The 22,922-nt window shown below is 47.3% G+C and overlaps 1 protein-coding gene across 3 annotated transcripts in view; it reads left to right on the top strand.

Moving 5' to 3' along the window:
• LOC139750252 (uncharacterized) overlaps positions 1–22,922 on the top strand; it is a 398,093-nt gene that overhangs the window by 86,827 nt on the left and 288,344 nt on the right. For all 3 annotated transcript variants that reach the window (XM_071664785.1, XM_071664786.1, XM_071664788.1), the window contains exon 2: positions 12,920–13,254. In XM_071664785.1, the coding sequence (XP_071520886.1) occupies positions 13,144–13,254 (111 nt within the window). In that variant the 5' untranslated portion in view covers positions 12,920–13,143. The remainder of the gene's footprint in view (positions 1–12,919; positions 13,255–22,922) is intronic.

Genomic DNA, 22,922 nt, shown 5'->3' with positions numbered 1-22,922 from the left:
GGGTGGGGAGGAGAGGTAAAGTGAACTGAATTTTTTAAAGTAGAATAGTCGGCACAAGAGTGAATGGGATATTCGAGGTAGGAAATGATTTACTAGAGTACAGAGAACAGCACAAAAGCCAAAGGAAGGAGGTTTGATAAGCAAAGATTTGTGCCTCACTCTGGCCTCTGGGAATGTCGAGGTCAAAGAAAGAAGCTTGAAGAATGGAGGACCGAGGGCGGGTGACAAAGACCACCAGTAGACCATACACCGCATACGCTGTATTGATGATCTGAGAAACAGGAATGAGATTTTGTGGTTAAGAAAATGAAAGTTGAGGAGAGTTTCGAAAACATTGTAGAGCGATGGAGGCGATAGTTAGAGGGGCTGGAGCGATCTCCTTAGAGATGGGCTGAAGTAAGGCATGATTCCTAGAAGAAGTGAATATTGGGCTTCTACACGTTAAGAAATTGGATTGGAGGTAGATCAGAGACGCACCTTCCTTTAGCACACGAGGTGTTATGCCATCCTGCACGTGTTCCTCCCTCTGTCCACCTGTAGCTGGGAGAGAACTCGGAAAACCTCGAGCAAGGAAAGTATGAGAGAGGACACAGGTTCGGTTGAAGAGGGTGGAGGAGGGAGAAATGCAAGCGGATTCATCCAAAGCAGAAGTGCAAGAAATTAGGATGCCTAGAAGAGTATGCTGTAGATTAATCAGGTCAGAAAAGTATAGGGAAGGGCGGATTACAGAAGTTATCGGTCAGGAAATAGAGTGATTTACGAGGGCAGATCAACACATTTTGTGTGTGTCTGTGTGTCTGTTTAAGTGTGCTTGAATCTACGAAGAACAGCTTTGCAGTTATTCTGAAGGCAGAGTGAGGCACAAAAGAATTTCATGACCCCTTTCGCTTTATACCTGACGTGACGCGCATTGGAGCATGAGCAACCGAGCCACTACTGTGGACGTAAAGGTTTAGTAGAACATAAGAAGCAGGACTCCATCGTAGCCAAGATACTCTTCGCTACACGATCAGCACTACTGGAGGCAAACCGGCTGGGGAAGCAGAAACTGCAGCCGAAGTTAGTCAGATATAAAGATACAGAAGAAGATCTCCGAGGCCTTGTAGAGGGTTAGAGATGGCCTTTCGAAAGGGCATATGGGGTGACCTCAAGGTCACGTCAAAGGTCACACCTGCCTACCATGCTCTGGGACGCCTAAGCTCCGACCTATCTGAAGAAGAACACTGCTGACGAACTCTACTCACATATCAACATATAAAAGGAAAGAATTATGGTCGAATATTTACGTATTAACCCCTGACTTAACCTTAGATATGTATTACCGTAACCTTGATCAGTCTTACATCGAGAGTTAACAAAAGAAACTCGTAACCAAAGCCAAGCATCAGGGTAGCAAAGGTGATAGGGTGCAGCACATCATGGCCTCTGAACTGAGACGGGAAACGCTGCAGTTACTGCTTGATCATCACCACAGAATACTTGACACACATGCAACAGGATGTATTTATACGACAGTCTCCCTTGAAACATTATTTTCTCATTTTCTTCGAAAATGGAAGGAGTGAAGGACAAAGATAAACAAAGCCTTAGGGTATGCGCACTTCAGTTTTTATTCTTTAGAGTCATATTTTTTTTTTCATTGTCACTCGAGATTAATTAATACGTAGACATCTCATGATGATAATGGTGGGTCCTTCATGCACATCCAGGGAATTCCTTTGACGATAATTGGACATCATGCAAATTAATGCCTGTTTTAGAATTCGATGATTTGTCCTGCGTAGATAATAAGTGTATCAGTGTGATCTGTAGTGAACATAATGAAGATAACAGAGTTATGACTGTGATAAGTAGGAACACTAACGAAGATAACAGGGATGTCATTGTGATAAATAGGAATTCTGATAAAGATAACAAGGGATATGGATATGATGAGCAGGAACAGTAATGAAGATAACAAGGTATTAATGTACCAAACACTAATCAGGAAGTCTGATAAAGATAACAGGGGGTATGAATGTAATAAGTAGGAACTCCCTGATAAAGATTAGAAGGGTATGAATGTAATGAATAGTGTATCCCTGATACAGATAGATAGCAGCCAACTTGATAAGGATAACGGACGTGTGAATGTCATGATTACAAACTCAAGCATAATAAGTTTTACGGTTTCGTAATGAACCGGTTTAGTAATGATTTATGTAATGACTGTCTGTCCACTAGGGTCTGATAATGACCTATTGTGACTCCCTGTAATCCTTCTTTGCGCTACCGCCTACAGGATGAGCATGGGCGGTGCAATACGCTCACCGCTGACAGCGGCACCAACTATATATTGCTGAAACTCGAGGGTTCGACTCAGAGCGCTCGTAGTACCGGTAAAGGATCCATGAAAAGATGATGTTTATTGTTGATAGTTAGTGACGTCATGGTCTTGGTGAGTGAGTGAGTGAGTGTTGACAGAAGACAGCACCAACAGATGCTGAGGACGAAGGTCCTTGACCCGTCGCCAGCCGCCAGACACACGCTTCAGGAGCCCCTCCTTAAATGGTTCGAGATACGCTTTTATAGTTACTGGGTTCGAGTCTCCGTTGTCCGTTCCTGAGTCCACGTAGATGATGTGAGGTGTAAAGGACGAGTGTACACTCATCCATTCTTCGGTGTGAGATTGTTATCTTTCAGTCCCCAGGATCACCTCCTTTATCACCAGGCTGTTCAGGGCCTGGCCCTTATCATGAGGCGCCCGTGAGGTGTGTGTGTGTGTGTGTGTGTGTGTGTGTGTGTCACAGTTCCTGGTAAAAAGTTCGAAGGTGAGTGGAGAGAGAGAGAGAGAGAGGGGCGTGGGACGGTGGCTCTGCACACGGAGCGACCGTCATGACTGTACATCAGGCATTCTCGGTTTGCCGCCTGAGCTCGCCTTTGTTTAGGCATGTGGTGGATCAGTCTGCTTCCCAGAGTCACTGGGTCAAGGAGGACGGTGTGGTGGCCGCCCTCACTACTGGGGTGTTGCTGATGACTTAAGAGGTGGCTGTGAACACCTGGGGTCACGGCGCCGTGCCTGTGTCTGCACGTCCTTCTGCAGCCCCTCAAGCACGACGGGACGGCCTTGAGGACGACGATACGACCCTGGGTGATGGATGGCCAAGCCTTTGACCTGACCCTATAGACAGCAGCCAGGGCCAGCTAGGGAGGTTAGAGTCCAGGCTATGAAATACATAGGTTGTAACGCCGTGCTCATAGGTCGTACTGTCATGCTCATAGGTCGTACCGTCGTGCTCCTAGGTCGTACCGCCGTGCTCATAGGTCGTACCGTCGTCTCACTTCAGGATTTGATCTCCCTCACTCCCCTGGTGTTACCGTGAGCCATTGTTCTCCAAGGTGAGGTCACTGGTGTTAAGGGAAGACCTCGAGAACAATCATACGATTCGTAACGAGAGGAAAGCTTTTACACGCGAAGTCTCCTCTGTGTGTGTGTGTGTGTGTGTGTGTGTGTGTGTGTGTGTGTGTGTGTGTGTGAGACCTTTATCCTGCCTGAACAGCTTCCGATATCATTCCGGTAGAAACATGCTCCACTTTTGTCCTTTCCTCCTCCTGAATGGTTCCTGGTCATACTCTTACGTTACCTTGACCAATATTGTTAATAATCTATTTTTTTCTCTCTCCTCTGCTCACACAGCCTCCAGTACATCAAGGGAAGACACGTCAGACTTTTCCTTCTTTGTACTGGCTTCATCTTTCTTTCCTCTGTGTTCGTATCTCCTGGAACCTCCTTCCCTAGCACACACACACACACACACACACACACACACACACACACACACACACACACACACACACACACACATACACACACCACCTAAACTGTGTTTCTGTTCCTCTCCAGCCTCATGACTCCCTTCATGGTCCTTGGTATGCTTCTTCAGTTGTCTTAAACTCTGGCTCCAGTTGTGTTATCCTTTGGTCTTTGCTCGTTCACAAGTTCCCAACGACATTCGCAAACATTTGCTCTCTGGTGTCTCCGTGCCATTCTTATCGCTTTTATCTCTAGTTTTATCTTCGCCCATCTTGTTTTGACTGGTTCTGGCGTCATCCTGTACCTGAGTTCATAATATTCATTTTTGGGTCAGGCAGCGCAAGAGGTCATAAATTTTCTAGTTGCACTAACTGAAGCTGACCACCACCAGTATACATTTTCCTACAATCTGAAGAGGATTTACGTGTGTGTGTGTGTGTGTGTGTGTGTGTGTGTGTGTGTGTGTGTAGATCTTGACATATGTACGTATATGTATGCACGACAAGACTCTAACTAGAGAAGTCTATGTTAGATTTATCTACCCTCACAGAGGCGTGTCCAGCCCAGCTCTGTTGACACTGCCAGCGGGTCTCCTCCTCTCTCCCGTGACCGATCTATCATGAGAGGCGGGGTCCACACAGAGGTGGTCTCCTGTACACAGAGCTTATGATCGTTGTGAAAAAACATCGCTACAGCAGCAGGAGAGAACAGACTGATGAGACAGGAACGTCAGAGAACTCGTCATTTTACATGTCTATCGGATGTGTTCATTTCAACACCAGGTTAACTGTTGAGGGGTAACGTGAGGCTCAGAGACGTAAAGTGAACAGCTCGACCATTGGTTGTGAGACGATCTGCTTAGCTCACACGGCTGGCTCTCCTTCATTATTCATTCGCTCACAAAACTCTGTGACACAGAACTTGAGTAAACTAGTATATAAACATAACGGTAATATTTGATCTTACACACAAAGTCAGTGTTTTGCCAGTAAACTTGTTCAGCATTTCGAGACTTGAGTTCGAGAAATACGTAAGGCTGGTTAAGGTTGAGTCGTCGTATATTGGAGGCGAGATGGCCCGTGTGCTGTGCAGTGTTCAGTTGGTAGTGTTTTGAGGACCGTCCGGGGCTCTGCAGCTCTTTCGTATCTTGCCTCCAAGTGAATGCAGAGAGGACAACTGTTTTATATCCAGTCCGGGCCTAGGGTAGCTAAAGTCAACAGAGATAAAGTAAGAAAAGGGATAGAGAAGAAATATCCCCAGCCATTTCGACCCGACACTGTTGTCCCACCCCAACACGCATGATGATACACTGTGTAAATATATATATATATATATTTTTTTTCTTTCTTTTCATACTATTCGCCATTTCCCGCATCAGCGAGGTAGCGTTGAGAACAGAGGACTGGGCCTTTGAGGGAATATCCTCACCTGGCCCCCTTCTCTGTTCCCTCTTTTGGAAAATTAAAAAAAAAGCGAGAGGGGAGGATTTCCAGCCACCCGCTCCCTCCCCTTTTAGTCGCCTTCTACGACATGCAGGGAATACGTGGGAAGTATTCTTTCTCCCCTATCCCCAGGGATAATATATATATATATATATATATATATATATATATATATATATATATATATATATATATATATATATATATATATATATATATATATGTATTCACGTGGACCAAACAACTTTTTTCTTTTTTTAATTTCAAAGTTCTTCGAACCCTGTTCTCTGGAATTTGATTAAAGAGCCGGCTGGTCTACGTAACTGTATCAGTAACGTGTCTGTTGATACTGTGCTGTGAACATGACCAAGTACAGCGTAGTTCAGTCAAAGGTGACGGGATTCCATTGTGCTAAATGTAGCTGGTGATTGTATTGTGCTATTTTCGTTGTTTCTATTGTATTCCATCTTTCATCTTTTCATTCATTTATTGTTCGTTTTTACTCTAAACGCCGTCGAGGTTTATGAAAACTGTGACGTTTTAAAGTTTTCTGTAGTTATTCGTCTCATTCATCAGAACTGACGATGTCTTCTCTCTAGGGAGGGACAGAGGTCCGGTTCTCACCAGTTGGGCGGCTGCGGTCGTGCTCGTATAGCGGACAGGTGTATCCTCCCGTGTAGTGGTGATGTGGTCTTATATGTGTGTGTGTGTGTGTGTGTGTGTGTGTGTGTGTGTGTGTGTATAGTATATCGCGTCTTGTCCTCCGTTCCTCCCGTCTTGACTACTCTTCCCAAGAAGACTGTACGAACCTGGTGTCTGAAGTGAGCCCCACCCGTTTTTGTAATGTCATTTGTGCGTCGTGTAAACATGGGTGTCAGATCTACATTGGCCTCCTTGCCCAGCACGTTCGTGTCTTGCCATGGCGTCCGGACACACACACACACTCACACACACACACACACACACACACACACACACACACACAGGTTGGGTCTTATTCGTTCTCTGTCGTCTTTCCCACTTCGGCGAGGAAGTGCCAGTTACCAGAAGAGAGCAACGGCCTCATAGCCAACACGTCCAGGTCAGATCTCAATCGGTCATGTACAGCAGCAGCGTGGCGAAACCAGAGTGCAGCCAACAGAGGGTGGAACTATACTGATGGGATGTAGGGAGCATTATGTGCCACCAAGCCTAGGTGGTACTGCTGGTACCTACCTAGGACCAGGCTCGTTCTGCGGAGGTTAGTGACCTAATAAGTCAGCGGCCAATGTTGACGAGGAGCCAGTCCGTCAGTGTTTATGTTCTAAATCTGAGGAGGACACCACGCGAGTAGACTTCCTCATTCCTCGGAGAGAGAGAGAGAGAGAGAGAGAGAGAGAGAGAGAGAGAGAGAGAGAGAGAGAGAGAGAGAGAGAGTTATTTCCGTGATCGTATTCCTGGCCAGCCTCAGGTGGGGGCAAGAGGGAGGGAGTAACGCATGTCAGAGGGAGGGCACGTGTGGTAATTATGAAGAATATCCCCACGACGCGATTCCACAGGTCTGGCGCTGTGGTTGTGTACGATGCGCATGATGATCCTCTCTCTCTCTCTCTCTCTCCTCTCTCTCTCTCTCTCTCTCTCTCTCTCTCTCTCTCTCTCTCTCCCTAACATCGTGTGACCCATAGTTACCTGGTTACCTCAGACAGTGACAGCGAGCCTGCCTGGTCCCTCCCTCTTCTTCACCACGACGCTACGACCTTCGTGTATGATGGCCTGACCTCTGACCTGACCATCTGACCCAAGAATCATCCCGGCGTGCTTTTGGGATTACTTAAGGCTCTTCAGACGTGACCAGATCAATCGAAGTATGGCATCCTGGGGATGTTTAAAGCTGTGTCACACTTATCAGCTATCCATGCAACGCGTTCTTATTCCTCTGTGGTGGAAGGGTGCGTGGCTGGTGTACTACACCCGTTTTCACAATATCAAAGACGCAAGTTCGTTTCTGATCGACCTGGCTTGCACAGATGCGCCCGGGGCGGCAACCTCTCCTTAGCGAGTGGCGTTAAAAAGTTAGGTGAGAGAGGATGCAGCCTTACTACTTGAGGCAGAAGGAAATAAGGCCAGAATTCCACTCAGCGATGATGATGGCTTTAAAGCGCAAGACGCCTCGGGTTCGGAGACTCGCTCTGGTCGGGTTATATAACCTATCGATTGCGTGGTGTTACAAGGTGATCGCTGGGTATGGGGTCCGACTGTTTGAACACATGGCAGCAAGGTCGGTTACCCAAAGCCCCTTGTGAGGATTTCCCAGGGGTTACCCTGCGAACGACGTTACGACCCCTGGGTGTCATGGTGTGACGCCTCGACCTGGTCCTTAAAGGTCAAGGGTAAAGGTCAAGGCTATCGTACTTACTTACCCCCAAGGTCGTACCGTCGTGTTCAAAGGGTCGACCTCCAGAATTTTGAATCCCATCTCGTGCCTGTTTCCGCTGCTTCATCTTATTTCTGCTCAATAGTAGCGGTCCCAGATGCTCCAGATTCCTCAGTATTTTTATGAAATCCATTAAAGAGAAACTGAATTGATGAAATCGTTCAGATAAACACTGAAAAAACCTTTAAAGTACTTGATTTTCGTTTGTAAATCCTGTCATCGCCTCTCTATCATACCATCTAAATGTTGGTCATAACTCAGTGAAAGTGTCTCAGAATTAGTATATTTGATGAAAGATATGTATATATGTATTGTTTTCCTTCTGGTCTGGAGTGACCACGTGGCTGCATTGGTCACGTTCCACCCTCGTGGTTTCTGCTGATGCCATAATCCCCCCGTGTCTGGCGACCCCTGGCAAGTCTGTTTACATTTTATTGGCGGGTCGGTTGCGGCGGATCCCACGTGGCGCTGCACTGGGCCCACTTTTTTGTGCCGTTGATGACGTTAGACGAACGTAACATTTTCACATCGTTTATTTTTTTCCAGCATTTTTTTTTCCTACGAGGTTCAGAAAGGTCATGACAATTTCGCAACATTTCTCAAAAAACTGGACAGCTTTATAGAAAGTTGAATTGACCCAGAGACACTTAAACCTTTTCCAACAACTTTTTTGTTTACTAACGAAGTAGTTCAGTTATTTTAGGGGATGACTTTACTGTTTTGCCTTGTTTACGTTTTTCTTATTTGCATCACACTCACGTTATATTGCCCCAGACGATGCGTGACGGTTATGTTTGCCTGATCTAATGTGAGTTGACCTGTTACAGTCTAAGCAGGAGATGACCTCAGTTTAAGTAGATTATTACCTCACTCTGAGTATGGGATTACCTCACTCTTAAGTAGATCACCTGAGATTGTTTACAGTTTAAGTAGATTACCTCACTCTAAGTAGGAGATTACCTAACTCTAAGGAAGAGATTACCTAACTCTAAGTAGGAGATTACCTCAGTGTAGAATGATAAACAATTCTTTTATTTTGAAACAGCCACAGCAGTCTTACCTCATACAACAGTTGTAACATATTGTCATACCTAACATCTGGACTGAGTCAAGCATTTTTCATATTGAACTCAAGACTTACAGACACTTCTGTAAGGGTCACATGGATAACGCACGTGTCTAGTATTAGACTTATCTTGAACACTAGATGTTGTTTAAGATATTATTATTTTTTGTCTGTCCAGTGGTTCCAAAATGAAGTTAAGAGCCTTAATGACCCTGGTAGGCGATAGTCTCCAGATGGCATTAACCCAACCGGCGTAGACGTGAGGGGAGACTTGATGCACCACCTCTGCTCTCCTCAGAGTTGAGGCTGACCCTGGACTGAGGTCCACAGGTTTATGAAAGTTATATTTTTTGATGCGGTGATGGACGACGAACACCCCCCAGCGCATTTGTGGCACTGGGATTGCTTATATGTCCTCTGCCATTTGAAGGACTCGTCGCAATGCCCTATGATTCTTAGTGTAGACCAGACACCTTCGTCGGATTTCTTGGAGTTGTCGTAAATGGCTCCGGGGTGAGGCACGCCGGACCACCATCCACACACAATAAGGCGTCTAGGGGTTTATGGTAACTTCATGCAACCGACCAACATTTACCGACGATATCGCTTTTAACGACGAGTAGTAACCCACCCTCAGCGGGAGGGAGGCCTGCACGATGCTAAAGTTGAATAGGTTCACGATGACCTGACTCACGGCGGTGGTGGACCTGGAGGAAAACCTGGTCCCTTCACACCCCGACATGGAGCAAACGCCTCTATACAATACCAGATCCTTATATGATTTCACGATCTGTTTTGCAACCAGATGCCAAGTTCAGATCACATTGTTGCCGCTGCTCCGATGTCGCAATGCAGAACTAGTTTTTGCCGACAACAACCCTCCGCCACTGCCCGTTCCCCCACCCCTATCCTCTCCAACACCACCCACCCTCCCGCCACACCCCGCCCCACCCGTAGCCTCGTGGCAGACCAGGGATGGACGGAGGGTGGGTCACATGGCGCTGCACGAGTTACCGCGCGCCCGGGTCACCAACACTCGCCCCGTGGCTCCTTCTGTCCTGACCAGGTGCAGGAGATGCAGTTTCCTTGCCGCTTATCCGCCCGAGGAGACAAGATGGGGCGTCTAGAATGGACTGCTTAGTCCAGGGGGTTCCTCCAGCGAGCAATCCACGTGGCGAACACATGCGCTAGTGAACACAGGGATGGGGGGCGGACATGGCTGTTGGTATATTAGAAGATTATGGTTAACCCAGCGATGCGCAGGTGGGTTCGATTTGGTGGATGGGTGCATCTAGAGACACTAGAGAAGACTGGAGGTTTACGGTGACCCCTCAAGACTTTGACGTTCAAGTTATAGTCGCTGTGGTAGAGCCTGCCGCTGTGGTGTACCTTTCAACACCACACAGTAAATCTTACACTGGCAACAGAATAGGCCATTTAACAAATTCTGTAGCCATCAGTTCCCAGCGTGGCCTACGGTACCCTGCTGGGCACGCTATAAACATCACATTACTCTTAACTGCAGACGGGTAAAAAAAAACAAATTCCTATCTTCCGATGGCGCGATAACTCACCTTATGTTCGAACTGGTCGATCGTTACGGCAGGCGGCACGCCTTCCCCAACACCATCATCATCGTCCTCTGATGCTTTAGTCATTTTTGTCACTGTAAAATCTCGAGTGTATTCCACTTTCTTCTTCTTCTTCTTCTTCTTCTTCTTCTTCTTCTTCTTCTTCTTCTTCTTCTCTGTCCTTCAGTGTCACCCGGCTTGATGTGAGGCAACGTAACTGTTTCACTCCACGGAGCAACTGGTTCTGTGTGCTGCTGCTGCTGTTTCTTGACACCGCTAACAATCGCCACCACCCCATCCTCCTCTAGCCGGCACATGGCAACCAACGATAGCACCCAGAGCTCTCCATCTGCCCCTGGCTACACTGACCCCATCCTGCAGCACGTGCCCTCTGCCGCTCCCTCCCTCCCTCCCTCCCTCCTAAATATACCTCCCCCTACCCCAGTCGCTCCCTTACCCTGGTCACCTGCCTTCACTTCCTCAACAGCAATGCACTTCAGCACCCGCAGCACCTCCCCTTACTACTGCCCTCCTCTGTCACGTGTCCCTCTCATTAGCTTCACCTCCCTCTGGCATTTCCCCATCCCCGATACGACCCTCTTCTACACCTGTCACCTCCACCTTCTCCCATTGGCAGCCAGTTAAATGGCCGACGTCCTCGGAGCGAACCGTCCCTGGTGACGTAAAACGCTACCGAGTAACGTAAGGTGAAGCCAGGGACCCCAGATCATCGCAAGTGGCCAAAGTGGATTGCACGTCACGTGAAATATTTACAAATAATTTGTGGCTTTAGAGGATGACAGGAAATGTGAGATAAACCCCCGAGTGATTCTGATGATAGAAAACGAGATGAGGTGATTCTGGCCACCCCCAGGAAGGTTCAGGTATTCCAGGTGACCCGAGACAACTCTGGAAGACCTCGGGTGTTCTCGGATGGCCTTTGTGATCCCAGATGAGCTTCGTGGGGACCTCAGATGTGGTGCTGGATGAGCTCGTGCTGACCCACAGCGAAGTCCGAGATCATCTCAGGCTATCGTAGATGACCCCATGCGGTTCTGGATGATTGATGTCAGATGATCCCCAGATGGTCTTAGGTGATTTTTGGAGTGATGATGTCAGGTGATCCCCAGATGGTCTTAGGTGATTTTTGGAGTGATGATGTCAGGTGATCCCCAGATGGTCTTAGGTGGTTTTTGGAGTGATGATGTCAGGTGAACCCCAGATGGTCTTAGGTGGTTTTTGGAGTGATGATGTCAGGTGAACCCCAGATGGTCTTAGGTGATTTTCGGAGTTACCTTAGATGACTGGAGATGACTTCACGTGATTCCAGGTGACCTAATGCGATGCCACATGGCTGTAGAAGAGTCTAGTATGAACTCGAAATAAAGATCAAGGATGACGGATGACGTCAGGTGATTATAAGTGACATTTAGAGATGGCGGGAGACGATAACGATCCTTCAAGACCCAAGTGGGATCATAAACAACACTCTGCGATTCCAAGTAACTTTGGTTACTTTAAGTGGTTTTCTGGTGATTCCTCGTGCACTTACTTGCCTCTTACCTACAGGTTCTCACGAGCGTCTCCTAGACTGACTCTCTAAAGTGATTCTCGACCATAAGGACCAAGCTTAGGGCGAGTCTCCAAGAGCCAAACGCATTTAATTCTATGGTAATGCGATGCGATCCTCAGGTCACTGACGGTGGGAGGAGGGGCGACTTTCGCAACGGCTGCTTCGGGTGGTGGCTGATGTGGCAGGGTCTTACATCACACAGAAGGGGGGGGGGGTTGATTCCTGGAAATCAAGGCGGGTCATTCATGATTTCTCTGACTCTCTGGCAAAAAGCGTTTCCTCTCCGGAGTCCAGAGGGTGGGGCGCTGATGTACAACTTCTCAGAACTTTCTCTGACCCTGAGGCCTGAGCTGTTTCCCAAAAGTCCTGGGTGTGGGTGGGGCGCCGGGGACCAGGGGAGGAAACGGGGTCGCGGTCACCTTGGGGCGGTTGATCACTCCTCAAGTGTACGAAGGAGTAAAGTCGTACTGTTCTGTCTGCACGGGCGAGGACGCCCTGGGATCTGCAGTGGCGGACTCACTGCCGGAGGCTGTACGTGTCTCGTCTTCGTTGTGAGAGTGAACGATGCTACGTCCTACTCACGTCGAAGATAACAGAGAGGCGTCCTAGGAAAAGGTGAGAGGCGCAGTGATTCCTCACGTCTGTCTCAGTGATGCAGTTACTTGTTGTTGACAGACCGTGTGAGATGGACCATATATGTGAGGCCTTCTTGGCAGGTTCGTCGCAACCTGTACACACAACTGTGACGCCCCTGTCACTCGGGGCCTCCTCCTCCTCCTCTTCCTCCTCCTGCTGCCACTCCTGCACTAGAACCTACCTGTCGAACCTCTCAGGACCACCATTTGTTGTTGTTGTTGTTGTTGTCTGGCGTCATATGAGACTGAAATTTCTACTTCTGTTCTGAAAATTGATGGCCTGTGTGAATGATTGCCATTTTACTGAATGATTTTTAAAACAATAATCCGGTATAACTTCCCTAATGTGAATATTGATGACTTACCTGTACCTGCTGGTGTTGTCAACGTTCGTGATTTTCACAGCTATATTGAATCTTTTTTCAGATGTTAAAGTATTTTGCCAAGACATTGATATCAGACAGTAAAGAGAAACTCAAACTGAGTTGCAGCTGGTGCTGTATAAACGCCAGTGACAGGCTGAGTGTTGGCAAGTGAAGTGTAGAGTGTGAGGGATAACAGTAAGTGGTGGCTTAGTGCACCGCCGATAGAAACAGAGGCAAGTTGCCAGACGTTACCTTGTTGTGAGGGTCACCACTGACGCCGGCAGGATGGGGAGGCCCTCCCGAACGGCCCTCATGGCCTCCTACACCAGCCTCGACTTCGCCAGGATGACCGAGGAGATGTTCCGTGCCCCCAGGAGTACACGCATCACGCAATACGTGAGTACCCGCTATACATACTCCCTCCCTCCCCTCTTCGCCTCGCACAGGTCAGTGTACCCTGCCTGCTCTTCCTTTGTCTCGCCCTCTACGTCCTTGCTCCCCTGTGGTTCCACCTCCCTGCTCCCTTGTGGTTCCCTCCCCTGTGGTTCCTGTTTATAATCCTCAACCTTCTGTCTCCTGCCTCTGGTTCCAGGCATCTCTGGCCCATGGTAGTGGCCCTCTGCCTGTGTCCTGACCCATGTATCCATGTGTCTGATGCCTCTCCTCCTCTCCCTCTGTATCACTGTATCTTCTGCTTATCGCATTCTCTCTCTCTTCCTCGTCTTCCTTCTCCCATCTTTTCTCTGTTTTACCTCTCTCCCTTTCTCTCCCTCGCTCCCTTCCTTTACCATCCCATTCTTCTCTCAGAGTTCTCCTCCTCCTCCTCCTCCTCCTCCTCTTCTTCCTCCCTTCCTTACCTCGCATCATGTGATGCCTCTTCTTGTCCCACCCTCACCGTAATGTGTGCCACCTCTCCTTCATCATTCCACTTTTTACCTCCATCATCCAGCCTCCTCTGACCTCCACCATCCGGCCATCCTCACCCCCTCACCTCCTTCACCTAGTCCTCCACCACCTCCGTCAACTGGCTTCCCCTCACCTCCTTGTCTCCCACCATTACCTCTATCCTGACCATTATCTCCCTCGTCTTATTCACTCCTCTCTCTCTGACTCACTGCCCGTGGTCACGACCTGTCCACCCACCACCACATTATCTCCTTCCCCAGGTCTCCATCCCCGCATCCCCGGCCTTTTCCCTCCTCTCGCTTCATTCATGCCGCATGTCAGCTTATCCTCGTGTTTTCACTTTTTCTTTTCCCTTCCTCATACAGTCACTAACCCTATATATGTATATATATATATATATATATATATATATATATATATATATATATATATATATATATATCATACATATTCTCCATTTCCCGCGTTACCGAGGTAGCGTTAAGAACAGAGGACTGAGCCTTAGAGGGAATGTCCTCACTTGGGCCCCTTCTCTGTTCCTTCTTTTGGAAAATTAAAAAACGGGAGGGGAGGATTTTCAGACCCCCTCTCTCCCTCCCCTTTTAGTCGCCTTCTACGACACGCAGGGAATACGTGGGAAGTATTCTTTCTCCCCTATCCCCAGGACAATCACATGTTTACCAAATGGCGTCCTAGTTTCGTCTCTTCGATGTATAACAACTGACTTTTATTTCTCTCTTGTGTCTCCCCTGATGATGTTATTATTAAACTAAAGTGCACTTGGGAACTTATCGTGTTTCATTTTTCCCGTGGACTCATGGGAATATCTTGATCACGCGCAAAATTGTGATCCTTTCCAACATATATATATATATATATATATATATATATATATATATATATATATATATATATATATATATATATTATATATATATGGGTGTTACGGGACTCTGGCTGCTCAAGGTTATATTGCGAGTGAAAAGTCATATTTAGCAAGGCTTGTATCACTGGGAATAAAATGTAATCAAGGAACGTTTCAGCTCATAGGAGTCTACATTTCCCAGCCACTGAAAGTAACACAGAAAGCTTTGGAAAGAGGTCCTGGAGATGATCAAAGATTAGAAACAAATATATATGATCAGTTTCTTGGGATTGTTTATATCAGAGATCAGGGGCAGGGTGAGTGACACTTGCCCTAACAGTCAGGCGCAGACAGACACAAATGTTGCTGACCCGAGACACCTGCCGGGCCAGCGAGTGATATTGTTAGCGTCTCGCCCGCTGGACCCCTTTTTTATCCTCACTTGCTTCGTACCCCATCGCCGGTAAGTGTGGTCTTCTCACTGAAAGGCAGTAAAATTCGCATTTACAAAGTTGTATCAGATTTTCCCTTGACGAGAATAGTTTATGTCATCTGGCAGAGCAGGACTACCTTACGACGAGGACTGGTCGCAAGGCCGGCGTGGATCGCAGCGGTGACGACCTGGTCTCCAGAGACACGTCATAAACCCGCCACAACCCACTTGTTGCGCCTCGCGAGTTCATCGACCTGGGGCCACGACTGCAGACCAAAGGGCTTCAACAAACCTGCTCTCCCACGTACCTAACCAGCCCCAAAACACGTTTCCCCGGCTGTCTTCAGTTTCCGATGACTCCTGGGGTCCGTCTAGGGCTGCAGGAATTGCCCTGGGTCCATACGTGATGCCGAGGGGTTGCCTGGCCCTTAGTTATGATTTTATGGTCTGCTGGAATCTAGATCTAATATCATAGGCTGTCCGGAGTCTGGATGTGAACGTAGGAATGCTGTCTTTGGCCTAAGAATAACCCCTGAGACCTGTTTAATGACGGAGTAACTCAAACGGCTTTTTGAAAGTAGATCTGACAGCGCTCGAGGAGCTGGATGCTATCAAGACGTGACTGAGGCTGTTTTGGAAACTATTTTTGGATGTAGTTATGACCCCTCGAGCTGTGTTGTACTCCCGATTTACTTGGGGTTCGAAGTGGTGAAGATGCAGGGCCTCGTGGGTAGCTCTGGGGAATGTATAAAGGCCTGAGGTAGATGTAGATATGGCTCCGGGTGATTGTGTACATGCCCAAGGATGCGAATTTGTTGCGGTGGATGTCTGATACCTCAGTGTGTCTCACATGGCTGCCTAGCGTTTATTATCGGCTTCACATGGTTGAGAATGTCTCCAGCGAGGGTCGAGGACGTATCTCCATCGGGCCCCCCTTGACACTCTAGGGTTGAACGTTGGCCTCTGAAAGATCGTCGAGAAGTTGATTCCGGCTCAGTGGACTTTCTTCGATTGCAAATTGACTACGATAGATTTCTAGATCTGACCGTTGGCTTTTGGGGGAGAGATTTAAGGATAAATGCTGGGTCCCGCTGCTGCCGCTGTCTAGGACCTAAACTTGGCTGCTGCCGCTGCTGCTGCCTAGAATATATTGTTTGCGTCGGTATCCAACTGTGGCTTGGAGTTTGCTTTGGATGCAGTATAAAGTTTCATGTTGCTTCCTATGACTCCCGTAGTTATTAAAAGCCTCAGTAACCTGTGTAGGTTTTCGTTCGTGTGAACGAATGGGGCCTTTGTTGTCCTTTCCTAGCGCTACCTCGCACACATGAGGGGGAGGGGGATGTTATTCCATGTGTGGCGAGGTGGCGATGGGATTAAAGGCAGACAGTATGAATCATGTACATGTGTATATATGTATATGTCTGTGTGCGTATGTGTACATTGAGATGTATAGGTATGTATATTTGCGTGTGTGGACGTGTATGTATATACATGTGTATGGGGGTGGGTTGGGCAAACGCGGGAGACAGCGACAAAGCAAAATAAATAAATAAATAATATATATATATATAAGTGTAAGCTGGGAGCAGAATTTCTCTAATGCACCTTGAGCCGCATCCTCTCGCTCCACTTACGAGAAGGTGGAATCAAACATCATGAACAATTCATGGAACGAGACTAACGAGGGAGAGTAAAGTGAATAACACCAGAATCATTATTATTTGTGGTAATCGGAAGAGACTGCAGTTATGAGAAGCCATTCACATTAGAGAGAAAGAGTCTGTCATCAGCATCCAGACAAACATGACCACCGCCATACAGCTCTTTGATGGCCCGCCAATAGGACGTAGACCCAATGCCGTTTTAGGAACACGTCGCTGACTCGCCACAAGCTACCGAGTCTGCCATTTCAGGACAGGAGAACGTGTCACTGACCCACCTGGTCCTTGGTTACGAAGATCAGAGAGAATCAGACGAGCCCAACCTGACCTCAACCCCACACGGTCTCGATTGGCCCAACTTAGTGTGTATATAGTGATTGACCGTCCATATTCCTCCCTCGTTTGATATGGTTCTTCTGTGTTTCCTCAACTGTAATTTTTTTTTTGTATTTCTGTTTCCATAGTTTGTGTTAAGGTTATAACTCGTACTGCCTGTCACAATGTTGTTATTCAGTATCGCTTTTAGTGTTTTCCTTTACTCTCTTTGTGTTATGTACTGTGGGTTTTCTGAGTGTTTCCTATGTATACTTTTTACTTACGTTTTACATATCATATCTAAGTTTTAGACACAGTTTTTTTTCTCAATTTTGTTGTTTCCAGATGATGCCTCTGTGAAGGCGAAAGTTTGATTGAAAATATATATATATATATATATATATATATATATATATATATATATATATATATATATCAGTTGTTGTTCGCTGATGATACAGCGCTGATGGCTGATTCATGTGAGAAACTGCAGAAGCTGGTGACTGAGTTTGGTAAAGTGTGTGAAAGAAGAAAGTTAAGAGTAAATGTGAATAAGAGCAAGGTTATTAGGTACAGTAGGGTTGAGGGTCAAGTCAATTGGGAGGTAAGTATGAATGGAGAAAAACTGGAGGAAGTAAAGTGTTTTAGATATCTGGGAGTGGATCTGGCAGCGGATGGAACCATGGAAGCGGAAGTGGATCATAGGGTGGGGGAGGGGGCGAAAATCCTGGGAGCCTTGAAGAATGTGTGGAAGTCGAGAACATTATCTCGGAAAGCAAAAATGGATATGTTTGAAGGAATAGGTTTCAACAATGTTGTATGGTTGCGAGGCGTGGGCTATGGATAGAGTTGTACGCAGGAGGATGGATGTGCTGGAAATGAGATGTTTGAGGACAATGTGTGGTGTGAGGTGGTCTGATCGAGTGAGTAACGTAAGGGTAAGAGAGATGTGTGGAAATAAAAAGAGCGTGGTTGAGAGAGCAGAAGAGGGTGTTTTGAAATGGTTTGGGCACATGGAGAGAATGAGTGAGGAAAGATTGACCAAGAGGATATATGTGTCGGAGGTGGGGGGAACGAGGAGAAGTGGGAGACCAAATTGGAGGTGGAAAGATGGAGTGAAAAAGATTTTGTGTGATCGGGGCCTGAACATGCAGGAGGGTGAAAGGAGGGCAAGGAATAGAGTGAATTGGATCGATGTGGTATACCGAGGTTGACGTGCTGTCAGTGGATTGAATCAGGGCATGTGAAGCGTCTGGGGTAAACCATGGAAAGCTGTGTAGGTATGTATATTTGCGTGTGTGGACGTATGTATGTACATGTGTATGGGGGTGGGTTGGGCCATTTCTTTCGTCTGTTTCCTTGCGCTACCTCGCAAACGCGGGGGACAGCGACAAAGCAAAAAAAGAAAGAAAGAAAGAAAGAAAAAAAAAAATATATATATATATATATATATATATATATATATATATATATATATATATATATATATATATATATATATATATTTGTTTGTCAGGTATTAAGATATTGATCTAAAAATTATCTGGTTTTCTGGTCGGGTTGTCGGGGGTCCCTGGGGGCGTGGGAGACAGTGGCTCCTGGGGCGGGGCGCGGCTTGCTGGCGTCCCCAGGTTGGGCCCGCTTGTTAGTGTGGCCGGTCAAGCGAAACCTGTTAATGTCTTTTTTTTTTCTATAATATCAAAATGTAGTGAAGCAAAAAAGAATAGAAAGAAGTGGAAAGAATCTGAAGAAATTGAATATATGGATGTACTTTGTCGTTATTTTGGTAATGGGTCCAGGCTGGCCCTGGTGCTTGGTAGGTGCTGAAGTTGACAAGCAAATTTGGTGGGTGGCGAAGACTGAGTTGACGAGTGTAAAGTTCATATTCGTAGTAGGCTTGAGGTGGTAGGTTAGATATCTTTCGTATTCTTGTTGTTTAATGCCTTCGGGAATGTCTTTTAGGAACATCTTTGCTCTTGGTTCTGCTTAAGATACACGGTGATAAAAGCCATACGTAAACTTCAGCAGCCTTTATCAGACCACACCCTCAGGTAAACTTCAGCAGCCTTTATCAGACCACACCCTCAGGTAAACTTCAGCAGCCTTTATCAGACCACACCCTCAGGTAAACTTCAGCAGCATTTATCAGACCACACCCTCAGGTAGACTTCAGCAGCCTTTATCAGACCACACCCTCAGGTAAACTTCAGCAGCATTTATCAGACCACACCCTCAGGTAAACTTCAGCAGCCTTTATCAGACCACACCCTCAGGTAAACTTCAGCAGCCTTTATCAGACCACACCCTCAGGTAAACTTCAGCAGCCTTTATCAGACCACACCCTCAGGTAAACTTCAGCAGCCTTTATCAGGCCACACCCTCCGAGGCGTTAGGTTTAAGGGAAAGATTGCCGGTTTAGGGGCACCACACACATAACTCATGGATTTAGAAGAAATTCTTATCAGTGAACATCTTATCTTTTGGCGAAGTTATTTAGGAATGTGATTGAGTCATTTTGCTTCGAGTTACGGTAATAGATGATTGTGGGGGGAAGCTGTGACAGTATGGGAAACTGGGGGTTAAACGCAAAGGATTCACGTCTAGAAATCAATAGAATCTATAACAACTTCCCCTAATTTCCTCTAGCGACCAAAACTTACATTTTCTATGTATCTGGGAAACAGAAAAGGAAGTTGATATCATTCGCATTCAGTTGCTTGTACGTTTGTTCGCTAGGTGTGTTTCGTTGTTTAAGTTTGTTTCCGTCCTACATGTGCGTGGAAACAATACTGCACAAGGAAGTTGACGACAATGAGTTTCGGTTTATTTCGAGTATGGCAATAAATATTAAGGTAAATCTCGGCCCCCTCGTGGTGTAAGATGAGGTTTTCATGATTTATCTTGACTTCATACCACTTACTTTTACCGCGCATTTTACCTGATCAGCGTAGCCTATGTATCACTTGACAGGGGATAATCAGTGTAACAATTCATGTTCCAGTAATTGAAATAAATTTTTCTATGATTATAAAAAAAATCCGCTTACAGGCTCTTTCATGCAAATCCACACGTTACTTTTGTGGTGCTCTTAAACTGGAATGTAACCGTTTTAAATTTTGAAGACGAAACTCGGTTATATTCTCTTTAATCCTGGAGAAGTAAGGTCGCACCAGAAGTTAAATTCTATGCCTCTAAAAATGCTGGGGTTTCTGGGTATGGATGTTGTGTTCACGATGAATAGTGGTTGGTTGGAGGTGAGAGCAAGACACAGGAGAGTGCATCAGCCAGCTGCTGTGTCTGCCTCCGGCCTTAGAGTCTCACCGACCCGTTCATTCAAACATCACATAAAAGCATCAGGTGAAAGGTGACCACGGAGACGTGTGTGTGTGTGTGTGTGTGTGTGTGTGTGTGTGTGTGTGTGTGTGTGTGTGTGGTGCCCCGTTAACCCGATGCCTGGCGCATAGTGACCCAAGTTTGTGAGGGGCCCGTGACCCCGGTGCTTGTGGGTGCCCCTGACCCCGGTGTGTGGGTCTCATGACCCCAATGTGTGGGGGGGTTCGTGACTCAAGTGTGTGGTGTCCCATGACTCTGGTGTGTGTGTGTGACGCCCCATGACCTCATGTATGTAGTGCTTCGTGACCCCAGGGCGTGTGGCCCATAACCTCGGTGCGTGGCCCCCCGACATCCCCGGTGTGTGTGTGTGTGTGTGTGTGTGTGTGTGTGTGTGTGTGTGTGTGTATGTGTGGAGGAGCCGGCCATCTGGTCCTCGCCACCCATCTACCTGCTTTATACTAACACCCCAGGGAAGCCAAGGACCCACTGACACACAGCCTACTCTGAAGCTCACCACCACAGATAACCTAACCTACGCATTTAGTGGCTAATGTGTCGTAGAAAATACACTTCAGAATGAAAAGTAAACATGCAACCCTCGCAGATGATACCCACGCCCTCCGCGGACTGGATTAGGTTTAGAATTAGGTTAAGGTCTCCACTACTACACTTTGATCTTAGTCATTTAAGGCCGGTGCCACGCAGGAACCCCTGTTCTCAGAACACGTACCAGTCTTTTCTAAGATAATGACACGTTGAGAAAAGCCTCATCATGTGTCAGATGGTGTGTTGAGTTTAACAACCAGGGACCTAGGAGGAAGGTCATTAGGCCCATAATTGAAAAAGAGGAAAGGTTGCAGGTCTAATGACTTTCCTTAGAGGTAGCTGGCCGTTAAGCCTCACACTAACTATCTCACGCATAGTAAAAAAATTTATCAACGTGTCCTCATTTGAAGACTGACACGTGCTCATATGACAGGTCCCGCCAGCTGTCGCCTCGCTGGTACCGGCATCACCAGCAAGCACCGTCACACCCAGTCTCTTAAGCTGCGTCAGACTAGGTTGGTGGATGAAGCTGGTAGCACTTGCGGGGCAGTCGGTACTGGCGTCCATAGTACGGCTCCCCATCCTCATCTGCCTGTGATAACTTCCTCCCTTCCTCCCGAACGAGGTCCTCTTCACCTCTGTCAGTCAACCCCATTAAGACATTTGGTTCTGGTTGTTCCAGTATGGATGTCGTGGCTCAGAGTTTAGAGAACCTCGTCTGGTTCTCAAGTTTCCAGGAAGATTGACTCCAGCGGCGGGGTGGTGTTCTGGGCGAGGGGGACCTCACCTCACCCGCCTCATACCCGTAGTGGAAATAAAAGAATTGATCGTAAGGGTAAATTGCTTGGCCAAGGGGCGCACTGCTCTCTCGGCAAAAAAAAAAAAAAAAAGAAATATGGATTCATCCATTGCAAGCTACTTGGAAGCCCAAGGACTCTAGATATGAACTTTGCGAGAGTCTGGTGTCTGGCGACCTTTATCTTGCGTCACCCCAGTAGGCCAGCTACCTGCGACGTGAGTGTACCTGGTCAGTCACCTCACCCTTCCCTCTCTCTCCCTACGGGTTAACACCGTATGTGAACTCGGTTGCTGCCTCGGGTCACATCCTAATGGTGGGAGCTTGTCAGCGGCACGGTTTAAATCCCTTAGTTATGGGATCTGGCCATTTCCGCTGGTCACCCTCCCGTGTTTTGAGACACGCGCATAGGTCCGCTCCCCTGTATATGGTGAACCCCATATCCTTACGTCTGGCTTCCATCCTTTGTGCACCTGGTGAACCACACATCTCCACCATTAGTGTACCTGGTGAACCTCACATCTGCACGGTTGGCCTCCACCATTAGTGTACCTGGTGAACCACACATCTGCACGATTGGCCTCCACCATTAGTGTACCTGGTGAACCTCACATCTGCACGGTTGGCCTCCACCATTAGTGTACCTGGTGAACCTCACATCTGCACGATTGGCCTCCACCATTAGTGTACCTGGTGAACCACACATCTGCACGGTTGGCCTCCACCATTAGTGTACCTGGTGAACCTCACATCTGCACGGTTGGCCTCCACCATTAGTGTACCTGGTGAACCTCACATCTGCACGATTGGCCTCCACCATTAGTGTACCTGGTGAACCACACATCTGCACGGTTGGCCTCCACCATTAGTGTACCTGGTGAACCTCACATCTGCACGGTTGGCCTCCACCATTAGTGTACCTGGTGAACCTCACATCTGCAAGGCTGGCCTCCATCCTGTGTGTACGTTGTGACTCTCATTTCTCCAAGGCTGGCCTCTGTCTTGCGTGTACCTGGTGAACTTCATGGGTTAACCGCCTCCACGGATCACTTCGAATCGCCATGCATGCATGACACAGTTCGCCTCACAAGAACGGGAAACCTCGACTTTGATACGTGGACGAAGATTCCTGACGATGATTTCCGGACGTAATTCCATTTCAACATATTCCGCCTTGTCTCAAAGACCTGCTCCGTGACCCATGCGACC

Source organism: Panulirus ornatus, chromosome 9, assembly GCF_036320965.1.
Source record: "Panulirus ornatus isolate Po-2019 chromosome 9, ASM3632096v1, whole genome shotgun sequence".
Taxonomy (NCBI): Eukaryota; Metazoa; Arthropoda; class Malacostraca; order Decapoda; family Palinuridae; genus Panulirus; species Panulirus ornatus.
Note: the sequence above shows the minus strand (reverse complement) of the source record. Positions and strands in the feature narration are given on the sequence as shown.